The 22216-nt window shown below is 36.1% G+C and overlaps 1 protein-coding gene across 3 annotated transcripts in view; it reads left to right on the top strand.

The window, feature by feature from the left end:
* LOC111866588 (PP2C-like domain-containing protein CG9801) overlaps window positions 1-17923 on the top strand; it is a 43337-nt gene extending 25414 nt beyond the window's left edge. For 2 of the 3 annotated variants that reach the window (XM_023855680.2, XM_023855683.1), the window contains 6 exons: window positions 2185-2386; window positions 5069-5241; window positions 8882-9162; window positions 10675-10855; window positions 14855-15005; window positions 17279-17923. In XM_023855680.2, the coding sequence (XP_023711448.1) occupies window positions 2185-2386; window positions 5069-5241; window positions 8882-9162; window positions 10675-10855; window positions 14855-14962 (945 nt within the window). In that variant the 3' untranslated portion in view covers window positions 14963-15005; window positions 17279-17923. The remainder of the gene's footprint in view (window positions 1-2184; window positions 2387-5068; window positions 5242-8881; window positions 9163-10674; window positions 10856-14854; window positions 15006-17278) is intronic. The other variant, XM_023855681.1, reaches the window with a different exon arrangement.
* Window positions 17924-22216: the final 4293 nt, after the last annotated feature.

Raw genomic sequence — 22216 nt, 5'->3', positions numbered from 1 at the left:
TCTACATTAACTACTAGTTTTGAAAAAATATTGATTTGAGCATAGTATTTTCTAAATATGCAAATAAGAGATTATCGTTGTTTTTCCAGATGGTCAAATCTGAAAAACTTGTCTTTTAGTCTTATAGGTAAATATGGTATTTGGATTATCCATTGTTTTTAATTATCTGCACTATTATTCTCTGTCATGGTTAATCGAGAGTTCATTGTGTTTCTAAAAGTCTGGTTTGACATGGTTTTTCCCACTAGAAAGCTTTAAGTTTGTTCGAGTCCAAGATCCTGTTGCATTGATATAGGGATTGTATAGCTTGTGGCATGTAGTGGAGCTAATGGCAGAGTGATGCTGCTTTTTGTAACAGAGGGCTTTGTAAGTAAAATGAAATTTTTTAGTAGTATTAAGTTTATTTTTTGTTTCGCACATTGCATAAAATCAGTTCACAATCAGTTTTCAGTTTTTAGTAGGTCACAACAGTACAATTCAACACTGAAGACATAAAGTGGCACCATTTCATGGTTACATTCTTGGTGTATGTGAACTCTTTGTTGAACAAAACATTTAATTTCACTCTTGCACCAGAACCCATCTTGAATACAACTTGATCACTGGTATATATCATCTGCCTTATTGTAAGTTAGAATAACCACCAAGTGAAGTAGATAGGCAGTGATGTCTCAGCATAGGGGAGTAAAAACTGTTGCATGTGGTTCAGTGATAGACAGGATTTCATGCATAATGAAGATATTCCTTGCAGCCAGTCTGCTTCCCATTTGCTTTGTTCTCAGCACCGTATGAAAAGAAAGAAATGAAACACTGAAACCCTGAATTTTGAGTCTGGGAATGGGTTGATAGGTACATAGGGTTGATAGCACAACTCTGCTTTACACTGTCGCACAAAGTACAGCTGTGGAGGAATGTGTGATAGGGGACACTTGTGTAGGTTAGATTGGTAAAAGTCTACACTTAGTGTATGTCTCACAGCAGCTGCTACTAGGGTATGTGTATGAGGAACTTAGTGTTCTGAGGTTTGTGCTCATTTCTTTTGTGATCTTCAGTCTTGAACTATAACTGGCTACAGCTACATTGAAGTAACAGAACTGTAGATATGGTAGGATATGTGCATGTGTGTGCATGCACAGCTTTTGTATGCATGCATAATTGTAGTTGTAAGGAAGTGAAGAGGAATGGCTCATTACAATAATCTTTAGTGACTTCCATAATAATTTTTTGTACTAATAATATTTGAATATTATTGAAGAAAGGTGGCATCTCAAGATTCCTTGTTGTTAGTACATAATCAGAGTTTGTTTACTCGAGTTGCTTTTTGAATGTTGCTATACTTTCATATGCGAATGTGATGTGATTATATATGTAGTTGTTCTTGTGTAGAAACCCTGCAAAGTGGATTTGTTGGGGGAGTTATTAATGGTATTTGTTTGCAAGGATTTACATATAATAGTGAATTTCTTAAGAATTTTATAATAATTCCTGATGAACTTTATATATATTATAAATAATAATGACATTATTTTTTGCAGTACACAAGTTCCAGATAATATATCTGCCATGTAATTTTGTTTGAGTATTTATTGTCTCATTTTTCATGGGTACCTTCCCTTTGACCTGGGGTATGCAGTAATGTAGTTGGTTGAGGCACTGTGCTACAAGCCGGAAGGTCATGAGTTTGAGTCCAAATGAGGTGGATTTTTTCATTTTACCCAATCCTTCCAGCCACACTATGGCCCTGGGGTTGACTCAGTCTCTAACAGAAATAAGTATGAAGAATCTTCTGGGGGGGGTAAAAGGTGGCCGGTGCATAAGGCTGACAACCTTACTGCTATCTGTGAGCCAATTGTCTAGAAGATGTGGGAGCTTCAAACCTGTGGGCCTTCATGGCCTGTTACAGGGATAACTTTACTTTTACATTTCCATTTACCACTAGAGCCTCTCTTGTGACATCATTGCAAGAGATGTTTGTCAGTCTGTATATCATCATAGTGGTAACAATTTTTCCATGGCTTTGATCAGGTAAAATAGTATATTATGAACAGGAATGTTTGTGCATTGTGTGTTACTCCAGTTTATGAGCTACGCAATTAAGTTAAATGGCTTTTGTTCCTAATAGTGTACACTTTGAAATGTGAAGTGAGTTGGCTTAATTTTCACTAAATTCGTGTTGTCTAACAGGATGTGTTTGTATCATTGCTGAGATCATTCCATGCAGCACACAGTCTAATTCTTCAGGAAGCTGGGATGTTAACTACACTTACTACAGCCATAGTATTACCATTAGCAGATTCAGATAGGTTCGTGGCCTGTGTATGTAATGTCGGGGATAGCCTCTCATATGTGTACAGTGCAGAGCATGGTGTGAGGGAGATCACCAAGGGTGAGTATGTTGACAAAATTAAGGCCCACCAAATTCTTTGTAGGAGTGAACTGGATTTAATCCCAAAGCAAGCAAATATTTATGTAATTGAAGTACCTTAGATGTTTGTTTGTCTTCAGACTCAGATAAAAGTAATGCATTTGTCTCTGACATTTATTCACTTTCATTTCTTATAGTGGTGTGGCCATACCATTCTTGAAGTGGTTAGACTCAAACTTTTCAGTAACAAGGCCCAGGTTCAATCCCACAGCATCCATTTGGCATTTGTGTTGTGCAGAGTAGCATTTGGATAAGTTTTTCTTTCTGGATGCTTAAGTTTCCATGGTCAGTCATCATCTCCATTAGAGCTCCTCGCTTATAAACTGCCCTTGAGTGTTGCAGTAGCCCAACCAACCACCATGTTATTACAGTCTCAGAACACATTTGGGACTTCCCATCTGATTTGGTATTTCGCATGACCCAGAGTGAAGAGATAACTCTTTGTTTTCTTTTAGTTCCGTTAAGCTATGTTAGCCATCCGGAAACTTATTGAAAATAAATGTCAATTTATTTGCTTCTTTGACAGAAAATATTCTCTAGTGTATTTATGTGAACAACACTATAAACTTTTTCTGTTAGTTTCAGGCCGTTATATTGTACATTACATAGATTTGTATGCTTATTTTGAAGGATAGAATGGAAATGTAGAAGCTTGGCTTTAGTGCAGGTGTCATACTATGTTATTTTCATAGGTTGCATCCTGTTGTGTGTCACAGACAATATATAATATGTAAGAACTATGCTACCATCAACACAACAAATATTTCAGTTCTAGTATAATAATTGAAATATTTGTTGTGTTGACGGTAGCATATTTCTTACATATAATATATTGTCACAGTGTGTGTTGCATGTTGCACATTATTATTTCCTGTGCATGAAAATTTGTATTCAAGTCTAAGGAAATATATTTTAGTGTGGAGCATTTGTTCTCTTTTTTGACATGGATGTTGACCACAGATTTTCATAATGCATGCATAACAGATGTCAAACAAACATTGAAAGCTGCATTTTATTTACAATACTTGAGCTCTTCTTATCATTCTGGGTTGTAGAAGATATGTCTTTATGTAATAAGATATTCATTAAGGGAACATAAAAGGTCCAGAATTTCCTCATTCTTAGCATTATCAGGAACTCATATATATGGCTTTCACATATGAATCATTTAGTTAGGAGAAAATAGGGAATTAAGGCATACTCTGTTTTGATTCCTTGTTCATGTATTTCATGTACTCAGTCCACAATGGGAACAAGGGTTTGTAATTGTCATTAAGTGATATTGACCCTAACATCATCATCGTAAATTTACTAGATTCTATTATGAACATACTTCCAGCACTGATATGCCAGTGGGAAATTTAAACATACTTTCATAGGACTTTTCTTCCATAAGGTTGCATACACAAGGTACCCTGTACACTTTTTCATAGGGTGGATGGTCTATGGGTGAGCAAACTTTTGGCACATGGTCCATGGCAGGGAACTCATTTTCTTGAGCGAAAAAGGAGAAGGTAGCTAACTGAAACCAACTGAGTTTATTATGTTGTTCATAGATCTTAAGATTTGCATGTAATTTGTTGAGACGAAGTGTCTTAATGTGTCATTTAATATTGTTTTGAGGGTACTGTTGAACCTCTGAACTGTATTTATCCACCTAAGCAACATGAGGTATGCTATGTATATCAGTCCATCTATCACACCACAACTTATAAATAAACAACTGAAGACATGAGTGTTATCAATGAAATCATTATTTATTCACTAAATATACTCACTACATGTTTCAACATTATATGATCATCAGATGTATTAAAATATTACAAATATTGTCAACATACATCATTGGACTGCTTATACAATGGATCCATTGTACTAGTCCCATCTCATACAACCCATTTCTCAGGATGTGACATAGTTAATTATAATTTAATTAAATATCATTGTAGGTAAGTCTGTTTTTAATATTCTTGTCGTATGAATTAAATTGCAGGTTGAAAACTTTTGCCCACTTTGTATGGGGTTTTTAGTGCAAGGTGTGGGGGAAGGGGTTAGGAAGAATGGGGTAGGAAGGGTGGTGTGCATTGAATGATACTGTGCATGGGGTATGTACTTTGTAGGGGTAATTGATGTTATATATGTTGTATATTGTGGAGGGCAGGGTACTGCAAATTCCAGATATATTCTGTATTGATGGCTTCAATATGATTTATGTTTGGTGATTCGTCTGAAGAATTGAAAGTATGTATTATAATAATAAGTATAAATATAGCTTTTCTGTAGTGTTTTTGCATTAGTTATAAGTATCAGGCTGATTGACAGACAAAAATGGCAGGGCTAATATATAGAATGTCATAACTTTTCACTGCAGATACATGAAAGAGAAACATTGCCACATCTGTATTATTTTTCAAGCCTTAGTGCTGTGTAGTAGTATGTGTGTTTAGAAGTTGGGCTAGAAGATTATGTATTTCACTTATTTTTAGATATTACGTTTACTCGTTAGAATGAACATTTTATGAACTACTTACATACCCTACTTCATGGATTTTATGTATTGCTTTGTGAGAGATACTGTTATACAGGAAGATCTCCATTTGTTTTAGAATTACTGTATGTACTAAATTTATGAAATACATGCAGGTTCCCATGATATCCATTGCATGCGGGACATGCGGGATGCCTTGGGAGCTTTGGGACCAGTGGATGGACAAAATCCAGAACTCAACAATCTGACCTGTTCTATGACAGAAGTGGAGTCAGGAGATATTGTTTTCATCACTTCAGATGGAGTTTCTGATAACTTTGACCCAGTGGTGAGTTTATTGCATAGAGAAGAATGAATTATATAATCAGAAAATACTGAAGTAAGAAGGTGAATGGGAAAGAGGATTAATAGAGAGTGGTAACATAATTGTTGCAGTGAGAGCTTCATAAACTTTTTGCTGAAAGTGCAAGCCTCGAGTGATTGCTGTCTGATTAATACAGATTATATGATAGAGGTCTGACTTTCATTTTTGTGGTGTCTTGTAGAAAATGCATCAGTTTAACCCTTTGTTCCCCCTAATGCAGTAGAATGTGATAAAATTGAAAGGGCTCTGGCACTTCTAACATAGTAAAACATCTCATTTAAAATGTGAATACCTGAAGAAAAACTGGACTGATAACAGAGTACTGTGTTCTGGGATGTAATGTTGTGTAGTCTAGTAGACGTGCACTGATGCTTGGAGGAACATGCTACTTCTATCTTCAGGGTCAAAGAGTAAGCTAAGCAAGAAACCTGTGAGGTAACACTACACACTAGTGTATTAAATGGAATGAGGAAAGGGTTGCAATGTTTGTTTAACTACCGTTCGCAACCTAAAGTTCTACTGCTGCTGTATTTTTCATGTGTGATTTATAATTGTACAGCAAGTGTTCAGCATTTTATGAACATCCACCTCTACAGAAGTAACTTTCTTTCAGTAATACAGTTTGCTTTGAAAATTATAGAAGTGATATATATCATGGGTATATAAGAAAACAAGGCAGAGGGGAAAAAGCAATGTGTCATTATATTTTTTTTTTTTTTTTATGTTACTGATACTCTTGTTCCCTAAAGTATGAAACTCGTGTACAGTGAGGCCTTCGTAAGAGACATCTTGAACCATTACATCCCAGCATGTGTGTCACCAATTTTTGATCTTAGTATCAGCAAAGGCCTTGCCATCTCTTTGTAGCTGTTTTGTACAGTTTTATAACAGTTAATAGCTCTTATGTACAGATCTCAAATTCAGTCAGATCAGGGAAGAAATTGTCCGCTTAAGTTTTTTCATTACTTGGTGAGACTTTTTACTATCTTATTGTAGCTCTGATCATCTATGTATTGTAGCAAGTGGCATTGTTACTATGCAGTGACTGTGGAGATGGACTAATGTACTAGCCCCATATCTAGGCAATGGTACAGCAACAGAGGAACAGTGTTTTCTGTGGCCCATGCTGTGGCTGTTGCTACACAGTGGTGCAGTAAACACGTCTCTGTGGCCACGAATCCAAACACAGCAATAGAAGAGTTGTATTTTCGGGCCTGTGCCAAGATGTTATAACCAAGAGGTTTAGAGCTTAGTCAGTTGATAGTCGGGCAGTGAACAGAAGACTAAGAGGTTAGTGTGAAATGGCTGTGAGTTAGTTGCAAGAGTTCTCGGTTGAAAGTCTGGCTGTGAAGAGAAGACTTTATGTATGATATTTGGAGTGTGTAATTCAGTGAGGCAGTTATAGTTCCAGTGTTAAAGTTTTTTGCCAGGAAACAGAGACTGTGCTAGACTGAGGACACTAGTCTGTGTGTGTCAGTGATCTGTTAAATGTATTCCTGAGACATGAGTGTATAAAGTGGTCATTAAATCAAGTCACCAATCCAAACCCCATCTATAGTCACTCTTACACATGACAGTATGTTGCATTTGGTCTGCCAGCCATAAGTATAGCTCATGTATTATAAATATACATGTATATGTGAAGGTGGAATGTGTTGTTTGGAAATAACTTTCAGATATGATCATTTAACACAGATGAAAAAAGTCATGCCATGGATAATATTAATGCTAGATAATCTGTGTCCAGACAATTGCAAATTAACTGTACTTGTCTTTCATAAGGCATACTCGCAAGACATTTATGAAGAATCATTAATATGAAAATCTTTTGGCATTTTTTCCATGGAGCAGTTAGTATGATGAAATATTTAACACACTTGTTTATTGTTTATTGTTATTAAATAACTCCACAAATCCTGTACAGGGGCTTTAGCACCCATAGGATATAGAGCTAGTCAAACTTATACAATCTCATACAAAACATAAAAAGATACATGGTGTAACATTAAATCAAGCCATATCATAACAACATAGATTCATACACTGTTAGAAATACAACCTTTTACTTCTTACTACTCCAGTTCATTCGTCACAATCATTAAACATTAATCATAAAACTATCACATAATACTAAGTAATTAACATAATTAAAATTAAAAAATAAAACATACAGTTAATCCCATTTACATCCAATCAGTATTTACAAATTATTTTGATTAAAAAACTCCTCTAATGAATAAAATGACCACGAGCAAAGATATCTCTTTAATGCTGGTTTAAACAATTCAATTTTATATGATAATGATTTTATATTTATAGGAAGATGGTTAAATATCCTCATTCCAATAGCATATGTCCCTTCAATATATATTGTATTATTATATTATATATTGGGAAAGGTATTCTTTTCTTGTATCAGTTCCTAATTTGATTTTGCCATAGGTTATTATATTTGTGTTTAATCATTAATCCTAGATTCATTTTATGTCTAGTTTTGGTATTGCACAACCTGAATTGACATTTCTTCTTTGTTGGTGGAATCTGATATTGATCTTTTTCCATTGCAAGTTGTACAGTGTTGTTTCTCATGCATTAATGCTCTTCAGCCTGGAAATATTTCTCTCTCTGCATTTCATATGGTCACTTGCTTAGTGACTAGATGTGGGGTTTGTATTGGTAATCAGATTTATTGGACTCTTACATGACTTGTGACTACACTTTACAAATCTGTAGTATGCACCTTACTGTCCTCGGTTATCTACTGGTTCACTAGATGTTGCTTCATTACTGTCTTCACAAGACATTGTTATGTAACAAATTACAACAATGGGGATTCCACCACCTACCATGCCTCTGCCAGAGGGCAACTGTCTCACAACAACCTCAAACTTAGACAGACACACATTCTCTCTCCCCCCCACTTCCTCCCTCTCCCCCCTCTTACTTAGGTTCTTTTCCCAGTATATAGCCTTAGCATGGACCCAACAGAGAACACCCCCACCAACAATTACTCTATTGATTGTTTCATGTGTATCTTTTGCTGCAGTCATTTGATTTGGTTGCTGTAGAAATGTGCTTACAGAACCATTGTCTAGCAACTGACATTTTCTGTGGTTCTGCTGTTCTGGCTTTCAGCAGACATATCACAATATGGATGCATTATTATTGCTTTAGCATTACTACTGCAGATTGCTGTATCACCAGCTTCCATGGAACCATCTTTGCATACTGCATGTATGAAAAATCCCACAGCCCTTTGTTGTGCAGTACTTGCTCTGCTGCAGAAGAGAAGGGGTCACAACTCTTTGAATGCTTTTAGCAGAATTTTAACAGAATGAAATGTGAGACATAGAAGAGAAATACTTCTCCAAGAGTAGCCCATCACACTTAATAACATTTGACTGTCATTAGGTGAAATATAAGTTCTCTTCTGTGATTCAGGTGCTAGAAGTTGTTTTCTATAGACCTAATAGATGATTTTTGTATATATGGGAGTGAGTTTTCTTTCTGCTAGACTCGATTTAAAGTAACATTTCTTGTTAGAGCATGCATTTGTTTGAGCTGCACATAGTTACAGTGACATGGATTCTCAAAATGTTTCTAGGTTGGAAAGTTTGCTGTGCTTCCACCTTCAGATAATTTAAATCTGAAAGTTCCTTCTAGTACAGTCAAGATGTCATATGCTGCTCCAAATCATGGTTCATCAAAATCCCCTGGTGGAGATTTATCTTCTTCCACCTCTTTACCCACTGTTCAGGCCTACCAGCGTCATGAACTTTCATTGCTGAGGATGGATGACTTGCTGAAGAATGGAGTTTCTGGTGATGGGCCACCCTGTCGAGATGCAAAAACATTATGTGAGATGCTTCTAGACTTTGCCACCAGGTAGGTGGATGCATGTGCATAGGATCAAAGCAGACCCTGTGTTTTTGTAGGACATAAACTAGGATAATAAGGCTGCTTGTATAACTGCTTAAATCTACAGGTACAATGAAACATACATGATTATTTTGCAGTGACCTACTTTGTTGATGTACAGTGAAATTGCTATGAATATTTTATTTCCTTCTCTTCTATTTAATGTACCATTATACAGGACTTTATATGCTCTAATAGTGTCCACTAAGGGCAGTACTAAATTCTTTGAGGAAGGTCCATCTCGAAAAGCTAATAATCACTGAGGTGATCAATAAATTCCCCACATTTTATGGAACCTGAAGGTGCATTACTGTGTTCAGAAGAGTCCACCACTGGATGGTCTTGAGCCACATGAATCCAGAGAATTCTGTCTTGTGGGATGTAATGCTGTGTGATCTGTTGAAAGTCATCCAACATTTTGGAGGAACATATTGCCTCCATCTTCAGGGTGAAAGAAGCAAGAAACCAGCATGAAGCATTTAGAGCTTAGCTGTGACTGTTTCCTGCTTCATATTTGTTTGTTTCTTGGCCTGTTGTTCAACCCTGAAAATGGAGGCACACATTCCTCAGAAACATTGGTTGACTTTCAGTGGACTATACAGCATTGTATCCCAGAAGATACATATCTTCATAACCATTTCTGTGAGAACTTCAAATCCTGCAGATGAATTCGGTCCACATCTTCGCATCATATGAAGTTGTATCAGAAAGTTCCCCGTCTGTTGTTGTTATAACTGCCTCTGTGAAAGTAGATGAGAGGGGAGGCCAAGGTCATGCTTCTGAAAGCCTCTTGCATCAGTCTACCATGTGACACCTCACTGTGAACATGCATTGTTTTTACACGAGTGCTTTTTCAACTTCGTATTTCATTTTGTCTGTGATGGATGGCAAAATTGAGTCTGCAGACACCTGCTCACGCTGGTTCATTGCTCGCGGATTTCTTATACTCTGAAGATGGAGGCAATGCATTCCTCTGGAACATCTGTTAACAAAATGTGCACAGCACTGCATCCAGAAGATGGCATTCTTCATAGTCATGTTCAGTATTTTTATGTCAAGTTATAACTATTTTAAATAACAAATTGTAATATTACTTATGTAACTAGGAATATTAACAGTAATTTCAGTTTTACATATTCTAATTTGTTACCAGTTCAATATTATTTTATGTCAACTTATAATTATTTTAAATAACAAAGTGTACTATCAGGACAACATGGATACAATGTGAATTCTTATTGAGTAAATGATACAACTCAGAAACTAACACCAAGTAATTATGTACGCCTGAGGATGACACAGGTAAGGGTCAAAACATGTAGGGAAGTCATTAACAGCAAAATAATTCCGATATTGACATGATAGTCTCTCTCTTATTTATTTTCTGAACTTATTGTTGTGTAGACTATCTCAAAGTCATGTCCTTTAAGTATATTGTTTATGTCAGAAATTATCAAAACTTGAGTGTAATGTCAACAGATTAACTGCTGCTAAGCGCCACATTCTTGAAGACCCTGACTTATATTACACCACAGTAGAAGGCAGCACAGAGTTGACAGAGCTGAGCCGAGCTGAACAGCGATCCCGACGCAGGAAAATGTGTGAGAAACTTGCTATGGTTCCTGGAAAATTGGACCATGCCAGTGTTGTGGCTTATCAGGTAGTAAATGCAACATAAATCTCCCAGTTTACCAGTAGGCAGTTTAGTTAAAATGAGAATAGGTTGATAATACTATATATTATTAGTTACATTTTAAACTTTACATTCTGTCAAACCAGGATGTTCAGTAGAATAAAACCAACATGTAGGGAAATTTATGAACTAATATTTTTGGACTATTTTGTGTAGGAGTTTTATATACAGATTATATCATAGACACTGACAGATTAATAAACTCAGAGTTGAGTTTTACGAACTTCCCAGATTTACAAAATATTTTTCTTTTCCTGTCCAGCTCCCTGTACATATAAATGGTAGTTTATATGGAATTTCTGAAATTCAAATTAATGAAACTATAAAAAATTATGTCTCCTGGGTTATAATGCCATGTACTCCAGTGATATTTCAGAGGAACAAATTGTCTTGATCTTCATGATTGAAGATTATGCTAATCAAGAAATCAGTACAAAGCAGGTAGCAAGATAGACTGCATGGCATTATATCCCAGAAGATATAATTTCATAATAACCACTGTGAGAACTTCAAAATAGAACAATGAGAATCTCAGTTTAACAAATTATGAATGTAAGTCTCACGTGTGCGCATGTGCACACACCTGAAGATGGAAACAGATCCAGTTTTCCAAAATAACCATGTTTTATATACCCCAGAGAGTGGGTTATGGCTTCTTCATGACACTGGTCCTGTACACAAATCACAAAAAGCATTAATTGCCTGTGGCTTTCACTAATTAAGCCAGCAACCCTACAGCCCAAACCCAGTCTCCAGTGATTGTTTCCCATTCTGAAACCTGAGGAAACACCTGCATGGATGTCAGTTCTTGAGCAATGTGAACCTGAAAGTGTTGTTCCAGAGTGGTTTGAGGAGCAAGAAAGAGGCTGCTGTTTTTCAGGGATTTCAGCCTGAGAAATAGAGGAAGTGCACCATACTTAAGAAAGGCTATACTGAGAAACAGAAAAAACGTTTATTTTATCTCAGTGACTTCATGACTATATATGAGGTAGAGTTAGTAAATAGGTCACAAATGGAAGTAAAACAACTCTAATGGAGGTAATAGGTTTTCTGTGTGCATCACTAGGTAACAGCACAGTCTGGCTTTGTTACAGTCTAGGTAGCAGATGTGCATGTGCATGTTCAGAGGCTGGTTTCAGTAGTCAAAATGGAGACTGCTTGAGGAGTGTATTGCTGAAGACAGCGTTTTGTTCATTATTTGTGGGCAAAAGGACTCTATGCAAAGGATAGTCATAAAGAAATGTTTGCTGTTTATGGTGGGAAGTATTTGTTCTGTAAAATGATGTACAAGTGGGTCGAGAAATTCTCTCATGGACGTTTGGAAGCCGCAGATGATGCTAAATCAGGTTGCCCTGTTGAGATTGCAATAGATGCAACTGTTGTGCGGGTGGAAGAGTTAATTGAAGCTGACAGGAGTATAACAGTAGACATTGTAGCACCTGTGCTAGGGTGTTCCCATGGTTTAACATAACAGCATGTTGCATGATCATTTGAAGTTTTGGAAAGTGTGTCCATGGTGGGTGCCCAGAGGACCGAAGGGTCAAGAAAAAAATTCACTGAATATGTCTGTACTTGCAGCATCTCTTATGGTCTGCATATAGAGGAGAAGATATGCTTAACAGGGTTGTTACTGAGGATGAATCATGTGTGCATCACTACCAACTTGGATCAAAGTATGCTTCAGTGCAATGGAAACACCCCAGTTCACCTTCAGCCAGAAAGTTTAAGGTTATGCCATTAGCTGGGAAGGTTATGCTTGCTGTGTTTTGGGATTCTCAGGCAGTACTGTTAGGCCATTTTCAGAAGAATGGTGGAAATATGAATCTACATTGTACTGTGAAGTTCCGTTGAAGCTTCAGGTTGCAGTTTGTAGAAAATGTCCAGGCCAGCTGGCAAGATGAGTGCTGCTTCGTCATGATTATGCCAGACCTCATACAGCCTGAGCAATCCAGGAGGGAATTCAAGAACTGCAGTGGGTACTTCTTGAATATTTGCCATATGGCCTGGACTTGGCCCCTAGTGATTTCCATCTGGTCTGCTAAAAAGCCGCCTTAGTGGCAGGCGTTTTGCTGATGATGAAGAGGTTGAAACGGAGGTGCAGAAGTGGCTGAGACTGCAATCAAAAGACTCCTATGGTGTGAATTTTGACATACTGATAAAGCAATGGGACAAGCATGTCAATGTTGGTAGAGGATATGTTGAGAAATATTTTTTTTTTCAGGTTTGAATATCACTCCTTCCTTCTTTAGCTTACACAGTATGGGGGGAGGGGGAACAATCGCATCATTTGTCCTAGGTTCCATGTTATGTCCCCAGTGCTCCCCTGATGGGCTGGGGTGTCCAAGCTTTGAGCATTGCCCAAGAATCGACGATATCTCCAAAATAACAAAATATTTAATAACAGTGAACAGTACCAATAAATAAATAATGCACCATGAGTACCATAACAGTAACAACTTAATAATCTATTAATCTGCAACATATGCAAACAGTGAGATCATCACAAAACTCTGGCTATATTTCTGTCTTTGCAGCATTATCAGCCTTATACATGATTCATCAAAAATGAAAAATATATGCTTCATGACTCTACCATTCTCCTACAAACAATGCCAGTATGATTCTTGAATTGATCAAGTCAGCCATGTGATGCATGGAACTGAATATTTTTCATGTCTTTGATGATGATTCCATTTAAACAGACATTCATGACCCATTATTCTTGAACTGCACCCACAAGGTTACCTCCCTTTTATTACACCGTATATACTTGCATAATTTACATTTTTTTCATGAAAAATCTATCTGAAAGGTAAGGTCCATAAAATATGCAACTAACGTTTCTCAGGATATAGTTCATGTTACTTTGATGTTAGAAAATTTTTGACTGCATGAAATCGATCAAAGAATGTGTTATATGAGAAAAGAGAACATTTTCTCTCTTTTCCACATAATTTATAACCATCATTTCTAAAGTGGCTCTGAAACCATCATATCTTCATGTTTGACATACTTTTAAATTGCTGTTCATTAGTGCTAATTTAATATAAAAGACTATAAATGAGAAACTCTTGACAGTATGAACAGTATCAGTATATGTCTGACATATTTGAAGGATTCCCACTAACAGTAACAGATTATTTTCATGACACTTTGCCCTCATCCACTTGCATTAAATTTCCTAGAAGTGTCTTCTGATTGAGCATGAATCATTCCATCTTGACACAAGGAAAGCAGAAACATTATAATGAAAGGAAAAGAATCCTGACACTGTAGATCAGTTGCAGCCATTCATAGTCAGGACCAGGGATATGGTGGCTGTTCAAGTTGAGCTAGGAAGGAACTGTGCTGTTTTACATCACGAGTATACTTCTTCATCCTCGACTATTTATGATTGAGGAAACATTTATTGATAAAGATACAGCATTTCTTGCTGCTCAGCTGCTAATGAGGGTCCAAAGAGAAAGTCAAGAATGAAAGAAATGGTACCACAGTAACAATATTTGTTCTGCAAGTATACTGACCCAGCTGCCAGTTATTCTGTCTGTGTCCTTAGCGAGTCAGATAGGGTCTATGTAAATGGTATTTGCAGTGACATCATTATTAAGGGATTGTGGACATAGATATAAAATCTTGTGTGATACATAATTAATTATACAAATTAATTCTTGTATAGGAATTAGACAAACCTGTATACTGAAAACTAGCTCTGGTCCTGAAGAGGCAACCTATTATTTATTTCAGCTGTAATTGGCAGACCCCTATAACGATAACATCTACAGAGGACATCAGCACCAAAAAGTGTATGGATGACATTGATTGCCAGTTCCTCTGCAGTGCATGCCAATTAATCTTTCCCCCTTTCCCTTCTGCCATAATGATATGTCCTCAGCTACCTGCACATGAACATTAGCAGGTTGGAAATGGTGTTATGGCAGAGGACATGCATTCTTCTCTGTTTTGCAGGTTGGTGTGAACAGAAATAATGGAGGTAGTGTAGCAGTTTCATCTGAAAATGTTGGCAGTGATGATGATGAGGATGACAACAATGACCTGGTGGAGACAGTTCTCTAGAATACAGTGCTGTGATTTGAGGAAACCAATGTGAAAGTTGCAGGTTGCAAATTTTATGGCAGCTAGTCTGGCATGCTTTAACACAATACCATATTTATCCATATGTTAAGTTTTCAACTTTGAATACTAATAGCTAATCACAGCTGTGAAGGTGTATGCTGAAACATCACAGAAACTCATGTACATTGATCAAGAGTCAGATAGGCAGCTACCAGTCTAAACCTTGAAACCAGAAGCTTGCTTTTCTTTTTATTCCTATAACAGGTCGTAAAGGCCCATAGGGTTCTGAGACGTCGAGGTTCCCACATTTTCTTTAGACATTCGGTTCACAGATGGTGGTAAGGTGGTCAGCCTTATGCGCCAGCCTCTCTAGAAGCTCGTATGTAAGAGAAAAATATTATATGCAGATAGATGAGACTGGAAACAGTGATTAACCCATGAATCAGGAGCGTAATGCATAGTAATGGAGGAATCTGGGATGTGTGATAATGTCTTCTCTTTGAGTGATTATGGTATTTCCTTTTTTTCATTTCATGCATCCTGTTGTGTTACAATATACAACCTCTTTATTACAACCATCACAACACAATAGATATGAAGATCAGTGCCTAGTTTCGGCTCTGCTACATGGTTTGGCTATCAATAGCCATCATCAGGCAAATACATGGTTAACATGTATACACCACTGAACTGCAGTACTAGAAAAATTGGATACAATACTATTAATTATATAAAACACTTGATGTAAAAATACAATAAATCAGATTATATAAAACGGAAGTTATAGTATAAAACAAGTATAAAATTCTTAGATTCATGTTTTATATCATCGAATCAGTCGTTGGTTTTGTAATTTTGTTGCGTTCCCACAGACAAATTGGAATATTCTATATTTTGTGTATATAAAATTGTATAGGAGGCTCGTGATGTAGATGTAGTAAATTAATGTTAATTGTTAAGTCGGTGCCTCATCTTACAAAGTATTGTCCATTCTATAGGGAATGTAAACATACAAGTAAACAATTAACATTAATTTACTACATCTACATCACAAGCCTCCTACACAATTTTATATACACAAAATATAGAATATTCCAATTTGTCCATGGGAACGCAATGAAATTACAAACCAATGACAGATTCGATGATATAAAACATCAATCTAAGAATTTTATACTATAACTTCTGTTTTATATAATCTGATTTATTGTATTTTATGTCAAGTGTTTTATATAATTAGTAGTATTGTATCCAATTTTTCTAGTACTGCAGTTCAGTGGTGTATATATGTTAACCGTGTATTTGCCTGATGATGACTATTGATAGCCAAAACATGTAGCAGAGCTGAAACTAGGCACTGATCTTGATATGTGTTGTGTTGTGACGGTTGTAATAAAGAGGTTGATTATGGTATTATTGGTTGTAATAATGAAGTGTAATGTTTGATAGCACTTTCATGATTCTGATAACTTTGCTGTACACTCTTCTTGCCATCCTTGCTTTCCATTGCTCGCTCTTATTACCACACCACAGTTTCTTTTATGCTTGAAAGGCCATGTAACATATCAATTGAGACATGAAAACAGTGTGTATATTGTAGGAGGATGGAAAAGTTCCTGAAATTCAGACATAATTCTGAATATGGAAGGATATGTAATGAAAACTAACCAAGTCACCCTTCTGCCATACACACTTGCTCCAGTAGTGCTACCATTGCTGGAAGTCCTCATCTGGTATGACTGTGAGGTCTGCTGTCATGTTCTGTTGAATTTTCTCCATGGAAGAACATTTTTGAGCTGTATCTTGAGACTCGGGAAGAGCCAGAACTCAAATGGAGCAAGATCTGGAGAGAGCAGTGTGGCTGGATGATGGTTGGAATTTTGTTCTTTGCCAAAATGAGCTGCACTGTGAAGAAGGTGCGACAGTATGCATTGTCATGGTGTAACATCCAGTTGTGTTTCCCTGGCCAACTGTGGCACACTAACATGTCTCAGCCTGTTACAGCATGCTCTACAGATAGCCCCATGGTTAACTCATGTGCATTGCACCTCCATTCACTTTAAAAGGAAGCAGTTATCCTAATATGACTAAATTCCAGTTCCTCATATATATAAAGGAGAGCTGAAAACATGGCCAGTATTCACCAGTGGATTGGCCCTAAGAGATATGTGTGAAAAGAAAAAACCTAGTATTTCATCCACAATGAACTTTTTTGTGGCTGAAAGCAGTAAACATATGGTACAGAAATCAAATATACAGACCAAATTTAAATAATAGGGAAGAAGAGATTTGGATGTTTTTTTTTTTCTGTTCCAGCTACCGTGGCAACACGTACTCCAAAATTAAAAGTGATACTAACATTACAAAGCACTTCATATGGCAAACTTGGCATGTTATATGACTGGCATCATTGTGCAGCCTTCAGAATTCCTACAGGTCGTGTTGGGAGTATAAAATGAAATTGTGGCAAGATTGAGAGGCAATATTTCATTTGACAGCACTATTTGTCATGACATTTTGCCAAGCCTCATGTTTCAGTGATAAAAACTGACATTCACAGTGCTGATAGCATTCCATTATAATTTAACAACATTTATGTAAATCAAAATGTGAAATATGTTAGATGCTTCTGAATTCCAAGAATTTATTTTTACTTACTCAAACTGTCTATATATGAGATATACCTATGTTGTAATATATTATGTATTATAAAATAGTATTTCTTTTAATTAAAGACCTAACTGAATGTAAACTATGATTTATTTGCAACAATATTTCTTCAGCTTTTACATTCTTCAGTGACTGAAAATGCCACAGTATCACTGCTGTGGAAACTATGTTACTGTAATATATTTTAGCAAATGTAATATTTATTTTAATTAAAATTATGTAAAATAGAAATAAACTGTAGCTCATTTAATTTAGTGCAATAAATTGAAAATTAGTACATAGTTTCTTTAAGATTGGTGCAGTAATTTGTCACACTTATGTCTTCATATTCTCAGCAACTCCAGCATCCTGGCCTAGAGATCCAGACATGGGTGCAGTCCCTGAAAAGGGCTGTTTTCCTACCTCCCATTCCCGTTGGACCAGATGGGCTCCATTTCCTTATCCTCTTCTAATGGTCTGAGTAACCATCTTCCTGGCAACCTGCCTGTATATTAAAGCCCGTATCTCGTCCTGTACACTTCAAACCTAAAGATGGCTGCAGCATGTTTCTCTGAAATGGTGGTATGCACCTACAGGACTACAGTGTCACAATCCAAAAGAACACAGTCTGATACCATGGATCTTATTTATCCAGTGTGGAAAATGGATGAATTTAGAGAAAACAATTTAATTCTCCTGGTTTCTACAGGATTTTTTATTCCAAGTCATGTAGAGCTGAAATAAAAGATACATTCCCTGCTGAATTTGCTAAATTTATGACACCGTTTCACCACCTTCAAAGATTGGTCCACATACAATTGGCATTTAGAATATTGTCTTCTGTGATTTGAAACGATGTGCTGTGATTTCTGATGATTTCAGAGAAGCTTGTTTGTCTCATCTTCTAGCCTCAATACGGAAGCAGTATGTTTCTTGTAAATGCTTGTAGTGACCTACCAGACTACAAAAGCTTTACTTTTGCCATCATGAAAACCTTTTTTTGATGGTGACAGTAATAATGGCAATGACAAAGAATTACTTAATTAAGGAAATGATGCCCTTAGATATCTATGTTCATTTTGGACCCACAATATAAATAACAATTTATTACAAGCTGTCACACATCTGGCAGACCTGGACAGCTTTAAGATTCAGTTCTTCCCATCCCTTTCCTTAGTGCTTGTAATGGGAAAATGCCTTAAAACATTACTGCTTCTCTTACTGTTCTAACCAATACACAGAATATGAACCTTAGAGTTCTTTTCTATTTGTGTCAAAATTTGAAAGTTACTTAATTTAACAATGTGAATTTTACTAGGTAGGTACTTTTACATAACACATGGATGGGGAACAGTGGATAGTGCACACATTCTTTTAACAAGCTTTCAAGTGGATGTTCAAAAGCAAGCTTTATTTATTTATTTATTTATTTCATTCAGTTGCATTATATTAGGTTTAGTTTAAACTTTATCAGCCATGAATTGCAATGTGATATTGGTGTGTGTGTGGTGTGGGGGGGTCCCTCACCAAGCACTGCATGTTTTCAGAACTTGCTCCCTATCCTGAGCCAGATCCATCCAGTCCATACCACCCCATCCTATATCTTTTTAAGATTCATTTTAATATTATCAACCCACCTATGTCTTGTTCTTCCAAATGGTCTCTTTCCTTCTGGCTTTCCCACCAATATCCTATATGTGTTCCTGTTTCCTCCCATTCATGCTGCATGCCATGCCCATCTCATCCTCCTTGGTCATTCTAATTATACTTGGCATAAAGTACAAGTTATGAAGCTCCTCATTATGCAGTTTTCTCCAACCTCTTATCACTTCATCTCTCATCAGTCCAAATATTCTCTTCAGCACCCTGTTTTCAAACACCCTCACTCGTATTCCTTGCTCAATGTCAGACCAAGTTTCATACCCATATGGAACCCCAGGCAAAAGTATAGTTTTGTATATTCTAATTTTTACATTTCAGACAGCAGAGAAGACAAAAGGTTCTGGACTGAATGGTAGCAAGCATTACCCAAGTTCAGCCTCCTCTTAATTTCCTCCTGAATCAGGTTTTGATTTGCTATAATCATTCCCAAATATCTGAACTGTGCCACATTTTCAAAACATCTGTTACCTGAATCAAATTTTGATTTGTTACTGTTGTTCCCCAAAATTTGAACTGTGCCACATTTTCAAAGCATCTGTTAGCTATCTTTATGTCATGATTTTGCCCTGCATTCTGGTGATGAGACAGCAACTTATACTTAATTTTCTCTGCATTTACTTCTAGGCTAATCTTCCTGTTAGTGTCAATTAATATCTCTGTGTTTTTCTTTATGGTATCTATGTTATCTCCCAGTATATTCACATCATCAGGAAGACAGGTGAAAGATATCAATTCATAAATGGAGCAACATAATTTAAACATATTACAAGGTAAAAGATATCAGTTCATAAATGGAGTAACATAATTTAAACATCACAAAGAGAAAAAGATACTGAAAAAATAGAAAGGCAGAGAGAAACAAACCTATACATGTTATTTATAATAATAAATTTATGTGATCTTGAGAAATAGCAGCAAAAGTATCCCAGCCACAATGGTGTTCAATATGAAATGAGCATGACAAAGCATATACACTATATTGCAGTCAGACTCGTGATATGGAAATGTATATGGAAGAATGTTAAAATATTGAATGAAATGTTCATAATAACATTTCTGAAACTGTTAATATTCTCTACAAGCTGATGTTCACGTAAAATATTTCATTCAGATTTAATAGATATTGGACAATTTTTGCCTCTAGGTTAGTTGGGAATGAGAATGTTTGCTTTTCCAAATAATTCTTCTTAAGTTATTTATCTACCAGTGACAGTAATGTGATATAAAGAACAATTTGGAAGGAGATCTGAGTATTAAGTGCCAATAGTATATTAATTAGAGACATTATCACCAATGAGAAAATTCTGGTTGGGTTGAGCATAAAACACTAAGAACATTATGATATATCAGAGTGGAACTGCAAACTTTGAATGTTGCCTCACAGAATATAACCCAAAACGCCCTGAAAATGGAAGAAGCAAATACCTCTGAAAAAACATTGTATATCTACATAACCGTGATAACCACAATGACAATTATTTACTATGAAATCCCCTAGTACAATTGCTACACTTTGTAAAGATTTAGAAAAATTATTTTTTTATCCTTTGTTTGTTTATTTTTTACATTCATCAGGAAGAAATCATTAATATATCTATAATACTGACAGGCTGCTCTGGAACTGAATCCTGTCACTCTTTTCAGCTTCTGGTCAGTTCAGTATGCTAACTGCCTTAACATTCTCTAAAGATGCTATTCTACTGGCATCCAGTCCCTTGAGGCAAATGCTGGGATAGCATTTCAAATTAGGCCACAGTGGATTTCTGATACATTATTCACTTTTCTAGCGTTTAGTGCTACCTGATCTGAGGTATTGAAAGTATCATTAAGTAAACCACAAATAAATGAATACAGTTGTTTTAAAATTAAATGTGTGATTAATGATGTGTTCAATTACTGTAGTGAAAAAAGTAATAAGAATTGGATATAGTGAATCACATCCCATTTGGTGATTTGGTATGCAGTAACCCATGAATGAAAGTTAAATAACGTTCTTTGCAGCTGTTTCCACTTATAAATATTTGATTCTGCATTTGGGAAGTAAATTAAGCAGAGGAGTTTTACATATCAGAAAACATTTCATACCTCATTAACTTTCTAGGATTTCCCATCGTCTTTTCATGTGAATTACACTCTCAAAATGGCTATCAACTTGAAATGTCAGCACACAGGTGTTAGAACATAAAATATTTTTGAAAAAATTAGGGAAATACTGTGACAGATGTATACAAATACTGTAGAGTAATTGTTCTATAACAAAGGATGTGTAATCCTCACAGTCAGTGATTATCATATTTGTAACATTATTTACAGAATAAATAGAAAATAGCAATCTTCATATGCTGATTAAAGTGGTAGTCATTAAGGAGCAGAGGCACCATGTGTTATAACCAGACTACAAATTTTGGACGTTTTTTTGCTTCAGCTGGCCAGGAATCTGGACCCAGCTGTCACGTTGAAATCAGAAAATGAGTCATGACAGTGTCTGCTGTCTGCCCTAATACACTATTCAAATTTATCTCAACATCATTCCCATAAATATCAGTAAACTACAATTTTAAGTGCCTGCTTGTTTGCCAAATTGAGCTTAAATGTGCAGCATAGAACTCACATTACTCATTGTACCATATTATATCCCTATTGAATTCATCATTGACCCACAACTTTAATTTAACATTATTTTGAACATGGAATCATGAGTTAATCAGCACAATCCTGACATTTGGTATAGCTCTGTTTCCAGTAAATTTACCTCTGTTTCCAAAATGTGGCTTCTTCTCAACTTTGTCAATTTGGTAAATTAGCAGAATGTGTGTTTCCATAAAACAGTATCTCACTTTGCTAGTGGTGTGTATGTTCACCAGTGGATATGGGGCCTAAAATTAAATCATCAGACCATCTTGGCTGAGAAAACTGTATGGACAAAGTTTAAAACAAACAAAA

The sequence above is a fragment of the Cryptotermes secundus genome, unplaced genomic scaffold (genome assembly GCF_002891405.2).
Source record: "Cryptotermes secundus unplaced genomic scaffold, Csec_1.0 scaffold666, whole genome shotgun sequence".
In the NCBI taxonomy this organism is placed as follows: Eukaryota; Metazoa; Arthropoda; class Insecta; order Blattodea; family Kalotermitidae; genus Cryptotermes; species Cryptotermes secundus.
Note: the sequence above shows the minus strand (reverse complement) of the source record. Positions and strands in the feature narration are given on the sequence as shown.